The sequence below is a fragment of the Patella vulgata genome, chromosome 6 (genome assembly GCF_932274485.2).
Source record: "Patella vulgata chromosome 6, xgPatVulg1.2, whole genome shotgun sequence".
NCBI lineage: Eukaryota > Metazoa > Mollusca > Gastropoda > Patellidae > Patella > Patella vulgata.
In genome coordinates, this window is record NC_065884.2 from 58445928 (window position 1) to 58460667 (window position 14740).

Below are 14740 nucleotides of genomic sequence, written 5' to 3' on the forward strand. Positions count from 1 at the left end.
TGTTATTGTTTTCAAAAAATGTTTTGTTAAATTTACATTCGTCGTAATGTCTCTTTTTAAATGATTTGCGCAAATTGCATATGATAATTATAGAAATGGTTGGCTCTATACAGGCATTGTGTACATGAAAATTAAGAATTTACGACATACAAAAGTGGACGAGGTAACCCGACAACAATGTAAATACTGTAGAAGAATACCGATAGATAAGTTTACTATAAGTTGTAAAAACACACACCCAACGTGGGCATAAAGTGGTTCGTCTATTTCATTTGTCAATAATGGCTGTGTTCTCCCTAAAATTCCCTGCCCTCTTGCTTAAAACAGATTTGATAAATGAGTATATTTTGGGTTAGGGTGAAAGGTTAACACCAACGTGGACATAAAGTGATTCGTCTATTTCATTGTCAATAATTCTTGGGTTAATGTCAAATTTTCCCTAAAACACCTTTGCCCTCTTGTTTAAAACAGATTTGATAATTTTGAGTATTTCTTGGGTTAGGTTTAGGGTCAGGGCCATCACCTGTATTTTGACAATTTTAGCCATGAGGTTTGAGACACTAATCTTACCTCAAGTTTATCACAAGATCTGTTATGTCCTTTCACAAAATTGTACGACTTCCAATTTTTCTGAAATAATGTCCCGTATCAAATTCCTTATTTTAATTTCATGAGCAAGCTTTATATTTTATATAGGTTTTCATGAGTAAAGGTCATAGTGTAATATTACCTACAGGGTTGTATACAATTAACATACTAATACCAAACATCATAAGTCTAATCAACGTTTTATCAACTACATGTAGTATATCTATTGATAACCTAAAAAAACAAACAATATATATAATAGGCGGGGGGAAAAAAGAGAAAGAAATGGGGTTTAATGTCCACTCGACTGAAGCTAGGTCATTTCGGGACTAACGCTGGTTCAATTTTATTTCAATAATTCGCTTGCGCTTAGTGGTTTTTAGCAGTGGGAAGATTACCCGGAGAAAACCCCACGAGCTTGGACAGGCAACCCTACTCCTTGTCACGTACAACTGGGGAATCGAAATCCCGCCAGTTGACTAATTGACAGACCTTATGATACAGCGCGCACGTACTAACCATTCGGTCATCCAACCCCCCTATAATCGCCGGAAAGGAAAGTACAGCACAGATTAATGACCCATAACATGAATCAGAAAATGAATGATTCAGCAATTATTCCCGATATTTTCTTTATTCAATTCAACTTTTTAAATTCTTGTATTTGTTTTGAACACTTAATAGTTATCTCTTTAATTCATATTTTCTTCCTAACCATGCGGTTCAGGGCCACGGTTGTCGTGTGGGGTGGAAATGGATTCAGACTCTCGTCTCGAATCACGGTGTTCGTCGAGAAGATCATCGGGATTTTAAAAGTCTGGTCCCTACTTGTCAGTAGCAGCGCCTAAAGGATGGCACCAAAAAAACGAGGTTCATGTAAAAGTTGGAATTCGATGACTAGTAAGCGGAAACGGAAACGCCGCTCTCCAGACACACTTCACCTACTTAGGATTGAACGCAGGACCATAAAATTAACCCTATGTTAGTCTCAAAATAACTGCGATATTGTGCTGACAAGACGCTAAACCCCATTCCATACCAACCAAACCCTAATATTGTATGACAAAGGTCGTGCCTTGAACTGTATAATGAATGCCACGAGCTCCATTTGTTACTAGATTATGTTTACTAGTCCGATAAATTATTGATGACTTTTCGTATTTCATCGAATTATACCCTTTACGAAGAGATTAAATGCAAAACACGGAATACGCCAAAACCATATAATCTATCGATGCTTATAGTTAGACATCTTGGGTCAATATACTAATTTATTGACGTGTGTTGCTATCCATAACGCGGCAAAGACAATAGAATTGGCGGTGATTTTAGCCGGACAGTAGTTGTACGACCTACTCTCATTTCGAATTCGAACTGACAATGGTTCTTTTACGTGCACACCGTCGTGTAAACGGGATCGACCAGGCCCGTAACTAGGGGATGGGGGGCGCAGGGGTTCGCCCCCCCCCCCCCTGTGAAAAAATTGTCGACCATAAAAACAATAGATTGTCCGTCAATTTTACAGCACCACAGGGAACCCCCCGCCGCCCCCTCGTTGCTTTGAGTTAGTTACGGCCCTGGGACCGACGGGTATAGGGCATAATACAATATCATGACCATGTTCTATACAAGGCAGGTTATATATAAAAGTGTACTATTCGAACCCTAATTAGAAGAATGATAACCTCTATAATCGTGATTTCTATTTTATTTATAAAAACAATATTAATACAATCAAACTAGAGCACCTGTGGAAATTAACAAAATAAGGGTTTAGATAGAAATCATTTTCTTTTTACAACTAAACGATAAGATCCACCGCACACTAAAATAGTTTCGTGCGTGCTTTCATAAAACATTTACATAATGCAGTTCAAACATAACCATATTTTCAATCCAAATATTTCTTGAACGTCTTCGTTTTTTTTTGATGAATTTTTTTATTTGATTTGCTTTTAGCGTCTAACGTTTGAACTCCGCTAAAAATACGCCCTAGCAATTTATTCATAGGGACGATGAATCGCCAGAAATCATAAAGGCAGATGATTTTCCTTATTAAACGGTGGGGAATATACAAATTAAATAGCCCCGCTTTTGATGTCTAGAGATTAAAAATAAGGTTGTAATAAGAAGGTAAATAAAAGCTCAGACAGATGTAGGTTAGAAACAAATAACAGATGCATTTATTGGGTTATTTAAAAATTTCTAAATGTTTTACCTCTGGTACTACAGTAGTCACATGTACCTGGGAAACCATTAAAAAATACATACATGGCAGAGGAATTAGACCCCACATTAAATACGTACCCATCAACCTCTCTGACTTCCGGTTGTTGTTAAAATGCAGACTTAGATCATAATGTGGATGAAGGTAATTAATTTATGGTAGCAATAAATTAGTAGATGATAAAGTATAACACCCGATGCCAACCAGATTTAATGACGGAAGAGGAAAAATCATTAAATATATGAATATGCTTTTGTATATTAGTGTCTTATGCGGAACGTCCATGCTACTATGAATCGGAATTTCAATTATATTTTAGAAAGTACTTGTTGTGTTTCTAAGGTTTAAGACACCATGATTTTGTTACTTACTACATAGTACGCCCAAATCCCCATGCAAAAATGAAATGAAATGCCTGTTAACGCCTTACTCCTCTACACCGATTAGGCTAACGAAGACGAGCATGCAGCGTGCTATCAGGTTCTTTTATGTGCACGCCTATGTGAATTTGATTTTTTTAATCCCATCCAAAAGACTATACTTTTCCCTTGCCATACCCTCCATCCTGCACCACTGACAAGAGCGAACTAAATCCCTATGCAAGGAGTTATTAGTTGGGTTGTTCGGTCGCCATGCGATCGCCTTAATTTCCGTATTAAAGAGTGGCCTGTCCCTTTAAAGTAAATCAACAATAAAGGACGTATCTTTACAATTTACAGGTGTTTGAATCTAAGCAAATACTTATATACGGCTACTAATATTAGAACACCTTACTGTATGCCCTTCTTTCAAAACGAAACTAACAGATCGCTGTGTTGTCATGATTAGATTAGATAAAAATAGCCTATTGCCTTCGTGGGAAGATGAATTGGCCTTTCACAATCTGACGTATGTAACATTTGACCCCGTCGTATTGTTCAAATCTATATTTGTATCCATACACTCCGAATGACCATTGTAATTCCTAAAGAAATAATTCAGGCGTCCTCGTTTATTTATGCCACATGAATAAACATAATAAAGCTTAATTCCCACCGAGAAGATTAAAGATATGGACACGTCCTCTATAACTAGAAAACCGGAACGAAACAGTTAGTTAATATATTTCATCCGGACCTTAATTTCAATATTTGATAATTTCATTATAATAAGATATGGATATCTAATTTTCCGCTTCATTTTCAAAGAAAACAATTCATCAGAAAATTACAGAGCAAATAGCATCCCTTTATCTGTACCGAGGAAATAACAGCAGGGTTTTATACATTATAAAATAATAGGGTTTATATCTCTTAAAGTAATCAAACTTGAATCAATATTAAATTTACTTTATTAAGTTACTATCTTAAGACAAGTAGAAAGTCTCCAGCTATTGAAGTTATATCATTTCTTTAAATAATGGAAAGGTACGAAACAAAGACTGACCCCTTTAGAAAACCATATTACCAAATATTAAAAGCTTTATAAGGCTACTTTCAATTACGCCATTACTTTATAGCATATGAAGATATGGAACAAAGGTTGGTCCTTGGTGAAAACCATATTATCAGCATAACCTGTTCTTCTGGCAATATTAAAATAAAAACAGCTAAAACTGTATAAGATGAGGAAGAGGGACAAAGGTTGATCCTTGGGGAACACCGTCTTATTAGAAACCATATACATTAATCGATATATAATAAGATTTAAGTTTTGCCGCACACGGTTAATCAGCTTTGCCAGGCAACGAATATACGGCCATTGGTAGCATTTTGAAGACTGGCTTTTAAAAGCTTTCCCAGCAGAGCGTTTATATGATTTAGGTGACAGGGGCAGTTCTTCCTTAGGAAAATCCCAGGAAATGTATAGGGTTACAGAGACAGTAACAGGCACTTGCCAAACAATCCAACAACGTTTGAAAAACACATATCCCAAAACGTCTGACCTGTAGATAATCTTTAAGTGGCATAAAAATTGTGACCTGTAGAGTATTTGACGGACAAGCTGACGGACGGACTTTGATAGCTATGGTCGACATTAACGCATAAAAATACATGAAGCAAAACGAGAAATTAGTATAACAGTACATAGATGGTGTTCAAGATATAGTAGTCACACTGTTCCCCGTGCACAACACATGACAAATGAAAACACTACTTTTAAAATACTTAAAAGAATTTGCCGATGCACTTAACCCGATGCACTTAATACACACCAACGTATGTAATTTTTTAATACATGAAAAATAATAAATGCATTGGAGGTGGATTATTTAACTGGTGATTTCAATTAGAAAATAAAAACAAACATACTGCAGCAACGTCCATTTTTTTTCTCAATGACAAAAATCTGCATCAAAATACTATGATGGTATAAGTCATTTTTCTTAACATCCTTATGTGATTATGCGGGTCTTAGCGTGTCATAACAGAATGGGCTATCCAGGTGTTTTTCTGCTCATTGTTTGTTTATTTTATAAATCTGTTCATGTAAAAAGATAAATAAAAATAAAATCATTAGAATCTGTCGGATTATTGCGATATTTTCTCGAGTATTAAAAAAATGCAAGACGCCCAGCGGTTCTATGCGGTGGTATGTTAGTTATTCCAACCCCCTGCAATTGGGCGTTTTCTTATCAATTATTAAACACAACATAATTATCTTTTTAAAAAAACATGACGAGAATAGTACAATCTTTCTTTCTCAAGGGATTTGCACATGCAGTTATTTGAAATTTATTTTGTTATTTGAATTGACACATCCGTGTACAAGTGATTATTTGTTTTCGGGGATTTTAATCTTTTACATCGAGAGGTATCATTGAGTACAAATTTGACAGGACCTGGGATACACCAATTAAAAATATTAAAATGGAAATCTGAATTTACCTTTACGTTAACTGATAACGTCACAGAATTTGCTAATAAAAACATTATGTCATATCCGTGATCTGGAAATAGATTGAAATTTACATCAGTGTCTTCATTGGATAAAACCTCTTGGTCAATGCCTTAAGCTGTGGGTCGAATATCTGAAAACATCGGTCCTTGAGTCTCCATAATTGTTTAGATCTTTGGCGATAGTATTCTTTGATTTTAAACATCTTAACGTAATGGACAAAACCAAGACACATAAATCATTAATATAAAATAATAAAAGTATATTAGTTCCAAAATAGCTTGATTTTGTGGACGTTAATGCCTGTATATTTCTCTTTATAGATTCGAACGCATTTAGGAAGAAAGAGGTTAACCGTCTTTATTTTATTTTTAAAGATCAGTTTGTAGTATGTATTTAAACATACATTATGCAAGAGCTAAATCTGCCAATTGCAGGTCTTTCTTTGGGTCTGAAATGTTATCTAAATATTAATTAGACATTAGTTAACTTATCCAGACCATAATCAACTCTCGATGGCATCGCTAGCCTGTAATATTTACTGGATTAGAACCCGGTCTGTTGCTTCTGATTAAATAAAAACAATAGATAATCGAGACTATGTTTTTTATCGCACCGACTTTAGTAATGATGATCGAGGCGAGGCCCAAAATTCAATCGCTAAATACTTGGTTCAGTGTGGATCAAATTGATTGAAATTTTCAGCATATCTCCTCTACATTATCTAGGTTTTAACTATTATAGTGAGAACTACCAGCTCTTTGTCTAATCTCCCATAATAGGTCTTTTATGTAACCACACATCTGGTTAATTATCATATCCCAGGTTAATAGATGATGCGAAATTAAACACTATTTAACTTTAAATCATTAATGTCTTGTCTATTTTCAGGTATTTGAGGGTAACACTGATTCCTATGCAATACGTCACGTCTATCTTGATAAACCTATTATTGCTAGATATATCAAGTTCCATACCGTACATTGGCATCGTCATCCCAGTATGAGAGTTGAAATTCTCGGTTGTCAACGTAAGTATATCTACTTAAACGTTAATGATAATCCCAGAATTTACCCAGGCTCCGATAACTTGTGGTAAATGGCCAGCGAATAAAGACAAACACAAGCTGATTTGGATCTCCCTCAGCTTGTGTAATTTCCGGGACAGTTAAGTCACGTGACAAACACGGCTCCTAAAAATAGAATTTTACGGCTTGGGGTAGTTTCTCTGGATTAAAATGTTTTGATAGACACATTACATTGAATGTGTTTTTAGATCAATTATATTATAAAATCACACAGTTTGTACGTTGGAAGGTATCTTTAAAAATGAATATTCCACTGCTTTGGATTGTAGACCTGTTTTCGTTGTCATAGTAGCACATACCCTTTTTTAGCAGATGGTTTCCATTGTGGAAGCGCCACAGATCGCATGGGGTAATTTATTGCTGTTCGTATTATTTGAACGAATAAATTAATTTTTAGTGTGTAAGGTTCTAAGCGGTCCTGAACCCGTTATTTTCGGTCCCCATAATAGGGAAGTCAATTCTAATAATTCTAATGATTCAGTGTCTTGTATCTTGGATGAATGGAATCAATGATTCCCTTCTAGAACATCGAATATCACTTATTAGTTTCCAACTAACAATTTATGGTGTACATACTCGTATATTAATAGAATTAAAATTAGCCTTGAATTGTATTTCAGTATGTAAAGAACCAGTTGGTTTACCCCCGTATGGTAAAATCTCAGCCTCGTCTAGTAGAAAGTTTAAAAAGAAGAGTTCTTGTCAACCTGATGATGGAAATATCTTCAGTACCAAGGGATGGTGTCCGAAAAAACAAGACAGTAAGCATTTTAAACTTGTAAATCTTTTGTTAGTCTCCATGGGAGCTTTTATCCAAATAGCCAAACTTGCGCCCTTTGGGTGTTACTACTGTAGTGAAATTGCCCAAGGAACCAACACCAGCCGCGAGTTTTTTTTCTTCAACACGATATTGCTATAGATTTTGTTGTACGGCTACAGTATTTACCAAAATGTGTAATATTAGTAAACAACATTGCTGCATTTGTTGGGGGAATATCGTACCATACAGCTGAGTTTAAGGCGGGTTTTGTTTTAAAAAATGCCTTTAAAGATAGATAGCCTAGAAGTATTTTCTTGTTAAGAAATCCATCGATGTTAAGTAATTAATCTTAAATATTCCAGTAACTTTACAGCAAACACACAGATGTTAAATTTATACGCCTTTTTGGAGTATAAACCCACAATTCCGACGAGCAATTTATATGTTGTTGGGTTTTTTGGGAGTATAAACCCATAATTCCGACGAGCAATCATAATTACATAGATAACTGTGATCCAAATGACCTTTCATATATATTTAGAATGTTTCCTATTAAAAACTACTGAATATAACTAATTTGAGTAGACTTTTATTAATTTTAAGTTTTGTCCTACTTGTAATTCTTGTATGTTGTTATTTTAGGCCTACATAATATACTACATTAAAACAACCCACTAATTAAGTAAATTATTAGTCGTTAAGTGTACATTTGATGATTTAATAATGAATGTCTTGGTAAAGAATTTCGCTGGCGCCAAAAAACAGTTACCGACCAGGCTATATGGAACTCCTGACTATCTCGTTAACAAGCAATGTCGCCATCTGGAAATATATCTTTAAAAATCATCAATTTCATAATTTTTAGTCATTAACTTAAAATATTTAACTCTTGTATAGTTTTGGTAATAGTCCGTATCCCCATAATTAATAGAAAAACCCTGCATCAAAGTTGATCCTATGTTAATATACATTAATTAATTATTTAATTATCTTTAATAGTATTGAAATGTAATTAATTTCTACCGGAATACTTAGTAAATCAAATGCCTTTGTAATGGCTTTATGTTTTCGAGTCAAGTATTTCAAAGTTACCTGTATTGCAAGTTTGTTTTAAAGATATTTACTCTTTTTGTATAATTTTGGTAATAGTCCGTGTCTCCATAATTAATAGACAAATCCTGCATCAAAGTTGATCCTATGTTAATATATATTAATTAATTATTTAATTATCTTTAATAGTATTGAAATTTGATTAATTCTTACTAGAATAATTAGCAAATCAAATGCCTTTGTAATGGCTTTATGTTTTAGAGTCAAGTTACCTGTATTGCAAGTTTGTTTTAAAGAGGTGGGGTGCTTTAGATCTAAACTTACGTCTCGTTATAGGGTATATGTTATTCTACAAATCAAATTATTAGGTAGAAATAACGTTTAGCGATAATTAAATTTGCCCCCCTTGAAATGGCCACGGTTAAACGATTGCATTATGAGACCTAACATAGAACATAGCAACCCTTGCAATAAACCATACATGTTCGTTCCATACCACAGAGCTTCTAAAGATCAAAATTGTTTACAAAATATTTGAATACAAGATTATCCATCAAAGAATGACAGGTAATTTTGAGTCACATTAATACGAAAATGAGTTTCAAGTTTCGAAACAAGGGCATGAATGCTACGAAATGTTTTAAAATCGATAGCCACATGTTAGTCTGTTTTTGTAAGATGTTCTTTTTCCAGCGACTTTGATGATGAATTAGTTGTGGTAATTGTCAGGTTCTCAATTTTCCATCGTAAGTGTTTATATAAATCAACCCCCTGAACCGAAGCTTTCAGCCACAGAACCAATAATGTTATGACATCTCATTAGGAATTTAAATTCCATGGGTGGCCACAGTAGCCAATTTGTTAAACTGTACAGACGAATCTGGCGAATCTGGCAAAGGTATTCAATATTGACCGTACAGGTAGGATCGAAATGAACTAACTTAAGTGTCTGTCGACTGTTCATTGGAACTTATGTTCTGAGTTGTTTAGCAAGATGATATTTTTTTAACATTTAAAGATGTCTGGAACTTACAATGGTTCCAATTTTTATTTTGTTTTAGTAGATTATACATTTTTAACATGTAAAAAAAGTTTCCCGAAGATAAAGCCATTATAAGTGTATAAATAATATAGCCCTTTTTTCAGAAACGAAACTAAAAGTAGTAAACAATCCGACTTCCGTTTGAGTATACCGTATTGGAAATTTATATAAAACTAGTACCACCACTGTTTAAAATAACACATCTGATCATTTGTACATTTTGAACTCAATGAAAGATGTTTATGGTTTAATAATCGTACGGCCATACCCACTGGACCCCATTCTCAAGCTATCATTTAGTTTTCGAGCGACAGTTTCGTACGATTTGATCCCTCTGTTTTCATAGCATACCTCATCGTGGAGAATAAAGTCATGATATGTTGGTCTCAGATTATCTGTAAAGTGTTAATAAAAAGGTTAATCTCCGCCCATTTTATTCCTGTCATCTCTATACGTGAGTCTGATTTAAACCGTGTGTGCTCAGAGTAATATAATAAGTGGCAAAGCAACACCAAATCTACACTGACGAGTTCACAACTAGTAAAAAAGTAAATGAAATTAGTTTCTTTGTATCCGATGACTTACTACAATTTCATTGTATTTGAGTGTCAAACCTGGGGCCCATACACACGGTTGTAACTTTAGCTAAAGCCGTTATATCAGGCAGTTGTTACTTCTGAAATCATGCCTATACAATCTCCCTAGTTTCATATAAGTAGTGACAATTCCCGTGCACTTGGCAAATATTTTAGAACACCTGGTGTCACTTCTTGTACTTTCGTATTGAAGTATTAAAAGTTAAATTTCCAGATAAAGTAGACGCGGAATGAAAAAAATATATATATTATAGATAATAAGTGGATGTCAATTTATTTTGATTCTAAAATTAAGAAATTCAAAGTCGGCGAAGTTTGCGCAGTGTATACGACCCTTACGTATGTTTTTAGTCTTACATCAAACCTTGGCCTATCATCTTGTCAGTCAACAGAAGTCTATACCATCTGAGAGGTACGCGATATATTAACTGTTTACGACTCACAAAAATGTTATTTTTCTTGTAGGTCAACCTAACTACTTCACCATCTTAAATAACATAAAAACTTGCAGAAGTTTTCATTTCTTTCACCATGCTTTTTGTTTTTAGAAAAGTGAATCCACACTTAGGAAGCTCCTGACGTCTATGGCTAGAACGATTACAATGTTAGGGCGTGTGTAATTTGCAGGGAATGGGAAACTAATCCGAACCTATGTCATTCCAAATTGAAATTTACATTGATAGTTTCCCAATCCGTATAATAAATGTACATTTAGATGCACCCACTTTTGGGATTCCAAAAATAATGTCAAGTTTTAAGTCATAAACAATATATTTTTCCGTTACAACAAATCTGCAGGGTCTAAAGTCATAAAGTGTAACCCAAAATTTACTTACATCTGCGCAAGAGTCGTAAAGTGTAATCTGGACCCACGGTTATAAAGCGTAATCCAGGTTTTACTCAAATCGACACCAAAGGGTGTAAAGCGTAATCCAGGTTTTACTCAAATCGACACCAAAGGGTGTAAAGCGTAATCCAGGTTTTACTGAAATCGACACCAAAGGGTGTAAAGCGTAAGCAAGGTTTTACTCAAATCGACACCAAAGGGCGTAAAGCGTAAGCAAGGTTTTGCTCAAAATTGAAATCGCTTCTTACCATTACTGGAAGTTAAGTTTTCCATTTTTTCCCAACTCTAAATAATACTACTAAAATTTAGTTATAGGCACTGGTGTTTTGGCGTGAAATATATCTTATATTTGATCTATTAAAGAGACTTCGTGTGAAAGATCTCGCTTTATCGTGATGTAAAATATTTGTTTTAAATGCATTGGGTTGATTTTATGTGCAATATCATGTATTTATACCAACTGGAGGCCAACTGTCAATGACAGGTGTTTTGGTGAAGATACATCCACGGTATATCAATTATAAACTTCCTTTTACCCGCCCTTTTTACACCTGGTTTTGTAATCTACAATCTGCAGACGATAGTTATTACCACTGGTGCTGAATTGGCGATTTAACATCAAGGACTTAGGTTTTCAGAATTCTGCTTGTTTTAATAACTCATTTCATATAACTCATTTAACACAGAGAGAGAGAGAGAGAGAGAGAGAGAGAGAGCTTTACTAAGAATATTTCAGCATGTACTGTGTGTTCAGATTCGGTTCGAGATTAAGAAATTTATGCTCTTGTTTATTTGGATATGAACGAATCATTCTAACGGAAAAACTGAGCTGGAAAAATGAAGGGAATTCTTTTTATAATTTGATAATTCAAATTCCTGCACCACAAGTATTTTCAAGTTGAACTTGATATACAAGTTTAAAGACATGTGTAGATTCAAATATGACGTCGATGTAGGCCTTACATATGGCCAACCAAAATACATTGTAACGATTGTAGTGCAGAAAAATTGTGTATTTTTAGCCAATGAAAATATTGAATATTCTTTACTGCAATTACCACATGTGACAATAAAATAGTGGGTACGTTCGGGCGTTCTAACCTTTTTGTTCTTCCCGACTTTATAAATAAGAAAACTGTTATCAGTAGCAATTACATTTCCGGAATTTCTTACGTTAAGCTCTGAAGTCCACATGTGTTCTGCTGTTGTAATAATACAATATGGAACTCTTTAAGCATGTTCCTGTTGGAATCAATCAGGTGGCAGCACCGTCGATACCTTTACATCAATTACCGACGTCCATTGAAATAAACATACGGGTATTTATCTAACTCCGCCATGTGTATTCTATATAAGCATACATATATTATTTATTGTTTCGCCTCATGTATCAAAGGCCTCAATGGGGAAACCTGGTGTATGTGATGAAAATATTACAATATTTTACAAACAAGCATAAAGGTTAATCGTGTGTATAACCTGCTTTGTATAGCATCTTAAATTAACACAAATTGTATCCATTGGATGTCGTATGGTACATGCATATAATCACACACACGTGATATCGAAATGAAATGGGGTTTACTGTTCTACTGTTCGGCTCCGACTATATGAAGACCGGCAAACGCCTTACATCGAATTTCAACCGCCAGGGCATTTTTTACGTACGACAATATGTACGCGGGACTTCTGTTTTTAATCCATCCGAACGACTATACAATGTCCCTTGGCATTCCCTCTGTCCTGCACCACTGAAAAGGGGGAAACACGCTGGAAATTATCAATGAACCTTCTCGATCAACACAGGGATCGAACAAGGGTCCTCCAGCTTAACGAGCCAACGTCGTACTCACTGAGCCACAGCGACTCCCCACACGTGATATTGCTCATTGCTAGAAATGAATTGTTTTTTGGTGGACAAATTTTTTTTTTATTATTGTGCTGGATATTTAAAAATAAAAATGTGTGAATGAATAAACAATATTGGCTGGGGATTCTGCTAGTGGTCATTACTCCGATGTAACTCCAATCGAGCGAACAATTGTCATTTTCGACTGACAATTAATAAGGAGCATTTTGTAGAAAATAACATACTGCCCAAACTTGAAAAAACCTGTCTTTTTTGACTGGAAAAATATAAGGGACCTTTTGTAGAAAACTATACATAATGTCACGGCTATCGATTACTTGTTCTATCCTTTATTCTCTTTAAGGTATGATGCCCAATCACTTTTAAAATCAGAAATGCATATTCTTTGAAAAATTTGAAGAAAGTTAAAACCACCCTTTTAAATTTGTAGAGGTGTGACATTTTTGTGTCAGAAATGTGATAAGCTTAATTGAAATACAAAAAATTCTGTAATTTATCTTAGAATAAGCTTGAATCAAACCATGTGTTTCCTTTTATCCATTTTGTTTGGATTTATTTTCTTATCCAATCATAGTAAATGAGTTTATTAAACCCGTATAACCTAATAGCCTTGACATTGTAAAAGCATGTACTAGTAAATAATTTATCCTTTTACATGCTGTATTCAAGTGTTAAAAATTATTTTTCCATTAACAATTACAAGTAATTTTCTCAACAACCATCGAATAGAAATTGTACATATAGAAGCATATTGCCGAATACGATTCATCAGCCTTTGGAGTGCTTGTCAAAGCCGTCGTATTATACGCTAAACCGTTTCGTACCCAGCTCCTTTTATGCGCTTAACTAAATTTACCCGTGTCTCTTTGTGGGTTTTTTTTTTATTTAGAGGAATTTTTGATATTCTTTATTATGACAACGCCCTAAGTTCAATCTTGTAAACAATGACTTAATGATACTAATATTAGAAAATATTGACACACAAACTAACGTCATTCTAATGTAATAACGAATTTAATAGCCTTTCGTTTTGTATGCAAAATAAAGGGTCCCCTCTTATAGCATACTTGTACGTTTTTATCATTTCGTGTTTTTGATTATGAAGACATCATTTGGCATCATTGACAATAGAGATTATGACCATCTGGAATGTTGCGTAGGTGTTGGGTTTTCAAAATTGAATATAGTTTTGTTTCTGAACAATACCCGGGCGGTATTAATATTCGAAAACAACGTGTAAGCCTCAATAACGTCATTTCGAGGTAATACATTATTATTAATTTCATGGAAATAGTCTCTTCTTTCAAAACGTTTGTAAACAAGAACTGTATCGGAATGTGGATTATTATTATTATTGTATATTTATATTTTGTTGGTAGTTATGGGTGTATTAATCTTTAATTAATTATATTCACCTTGTACCCCGCCTATCTAAAATGGGTTTAAGCCGTTCTGTTTACCTGGCCCAATAGTAAATACAAGGGGTTTGTGTCGCACAGAAAAAAACCCCGGAAAAACCGCGCCACACAATATCAAACTGAAAAAACTTAACACAAACACATGGGTTGCGAATGAATGTAATGGAATTTAAGAGTTTAATGTCTGATCTTTTTTGGACTAAAATATGCCTACAACTCTTCTAATTCCAAAAGGGGGGTTGGATGGCTGAATGGTTAGCACGTGCGCGCTGTATCATAAAGTCTGTTATTGAGTCAACTAGCGTGGTTTCGATTCCCTGTTTGAAATAAAATTGAACCATATGTTAGTCCCGAAATGACCTAGTTTGTGTCGAGTGG

At 34.5% G+C, this 14740-nt stretch overlaps 1 protein-coding gene across 4 annotated transcripts in view; it reads left to right on the forward strand.

Moving 5' to 3' along the window:
• Positions 1–14740, forward strand: part of LOC126824440 (lactadherin) — a 138747-nt gene that overhangs the window by 109406 nt on the left and 14601 nt on the right. For all 4 annotated transcript variants that reach the window (XM_050553670.2, XM_050553669.2, XM_056101836.1 and 1 more), the window contains exons 5-6: positions 6584–6722; positions 7400–7540. In XM_050553670.2, coding sequence (XP_050409627.1) covers positions 6584–6722; positions 7400–7540 — 280 coding nt within the window. The remainder of the gene's footprint in view (positions 1–6583; positions 6723–7399; positions 7541–14740) is intronic.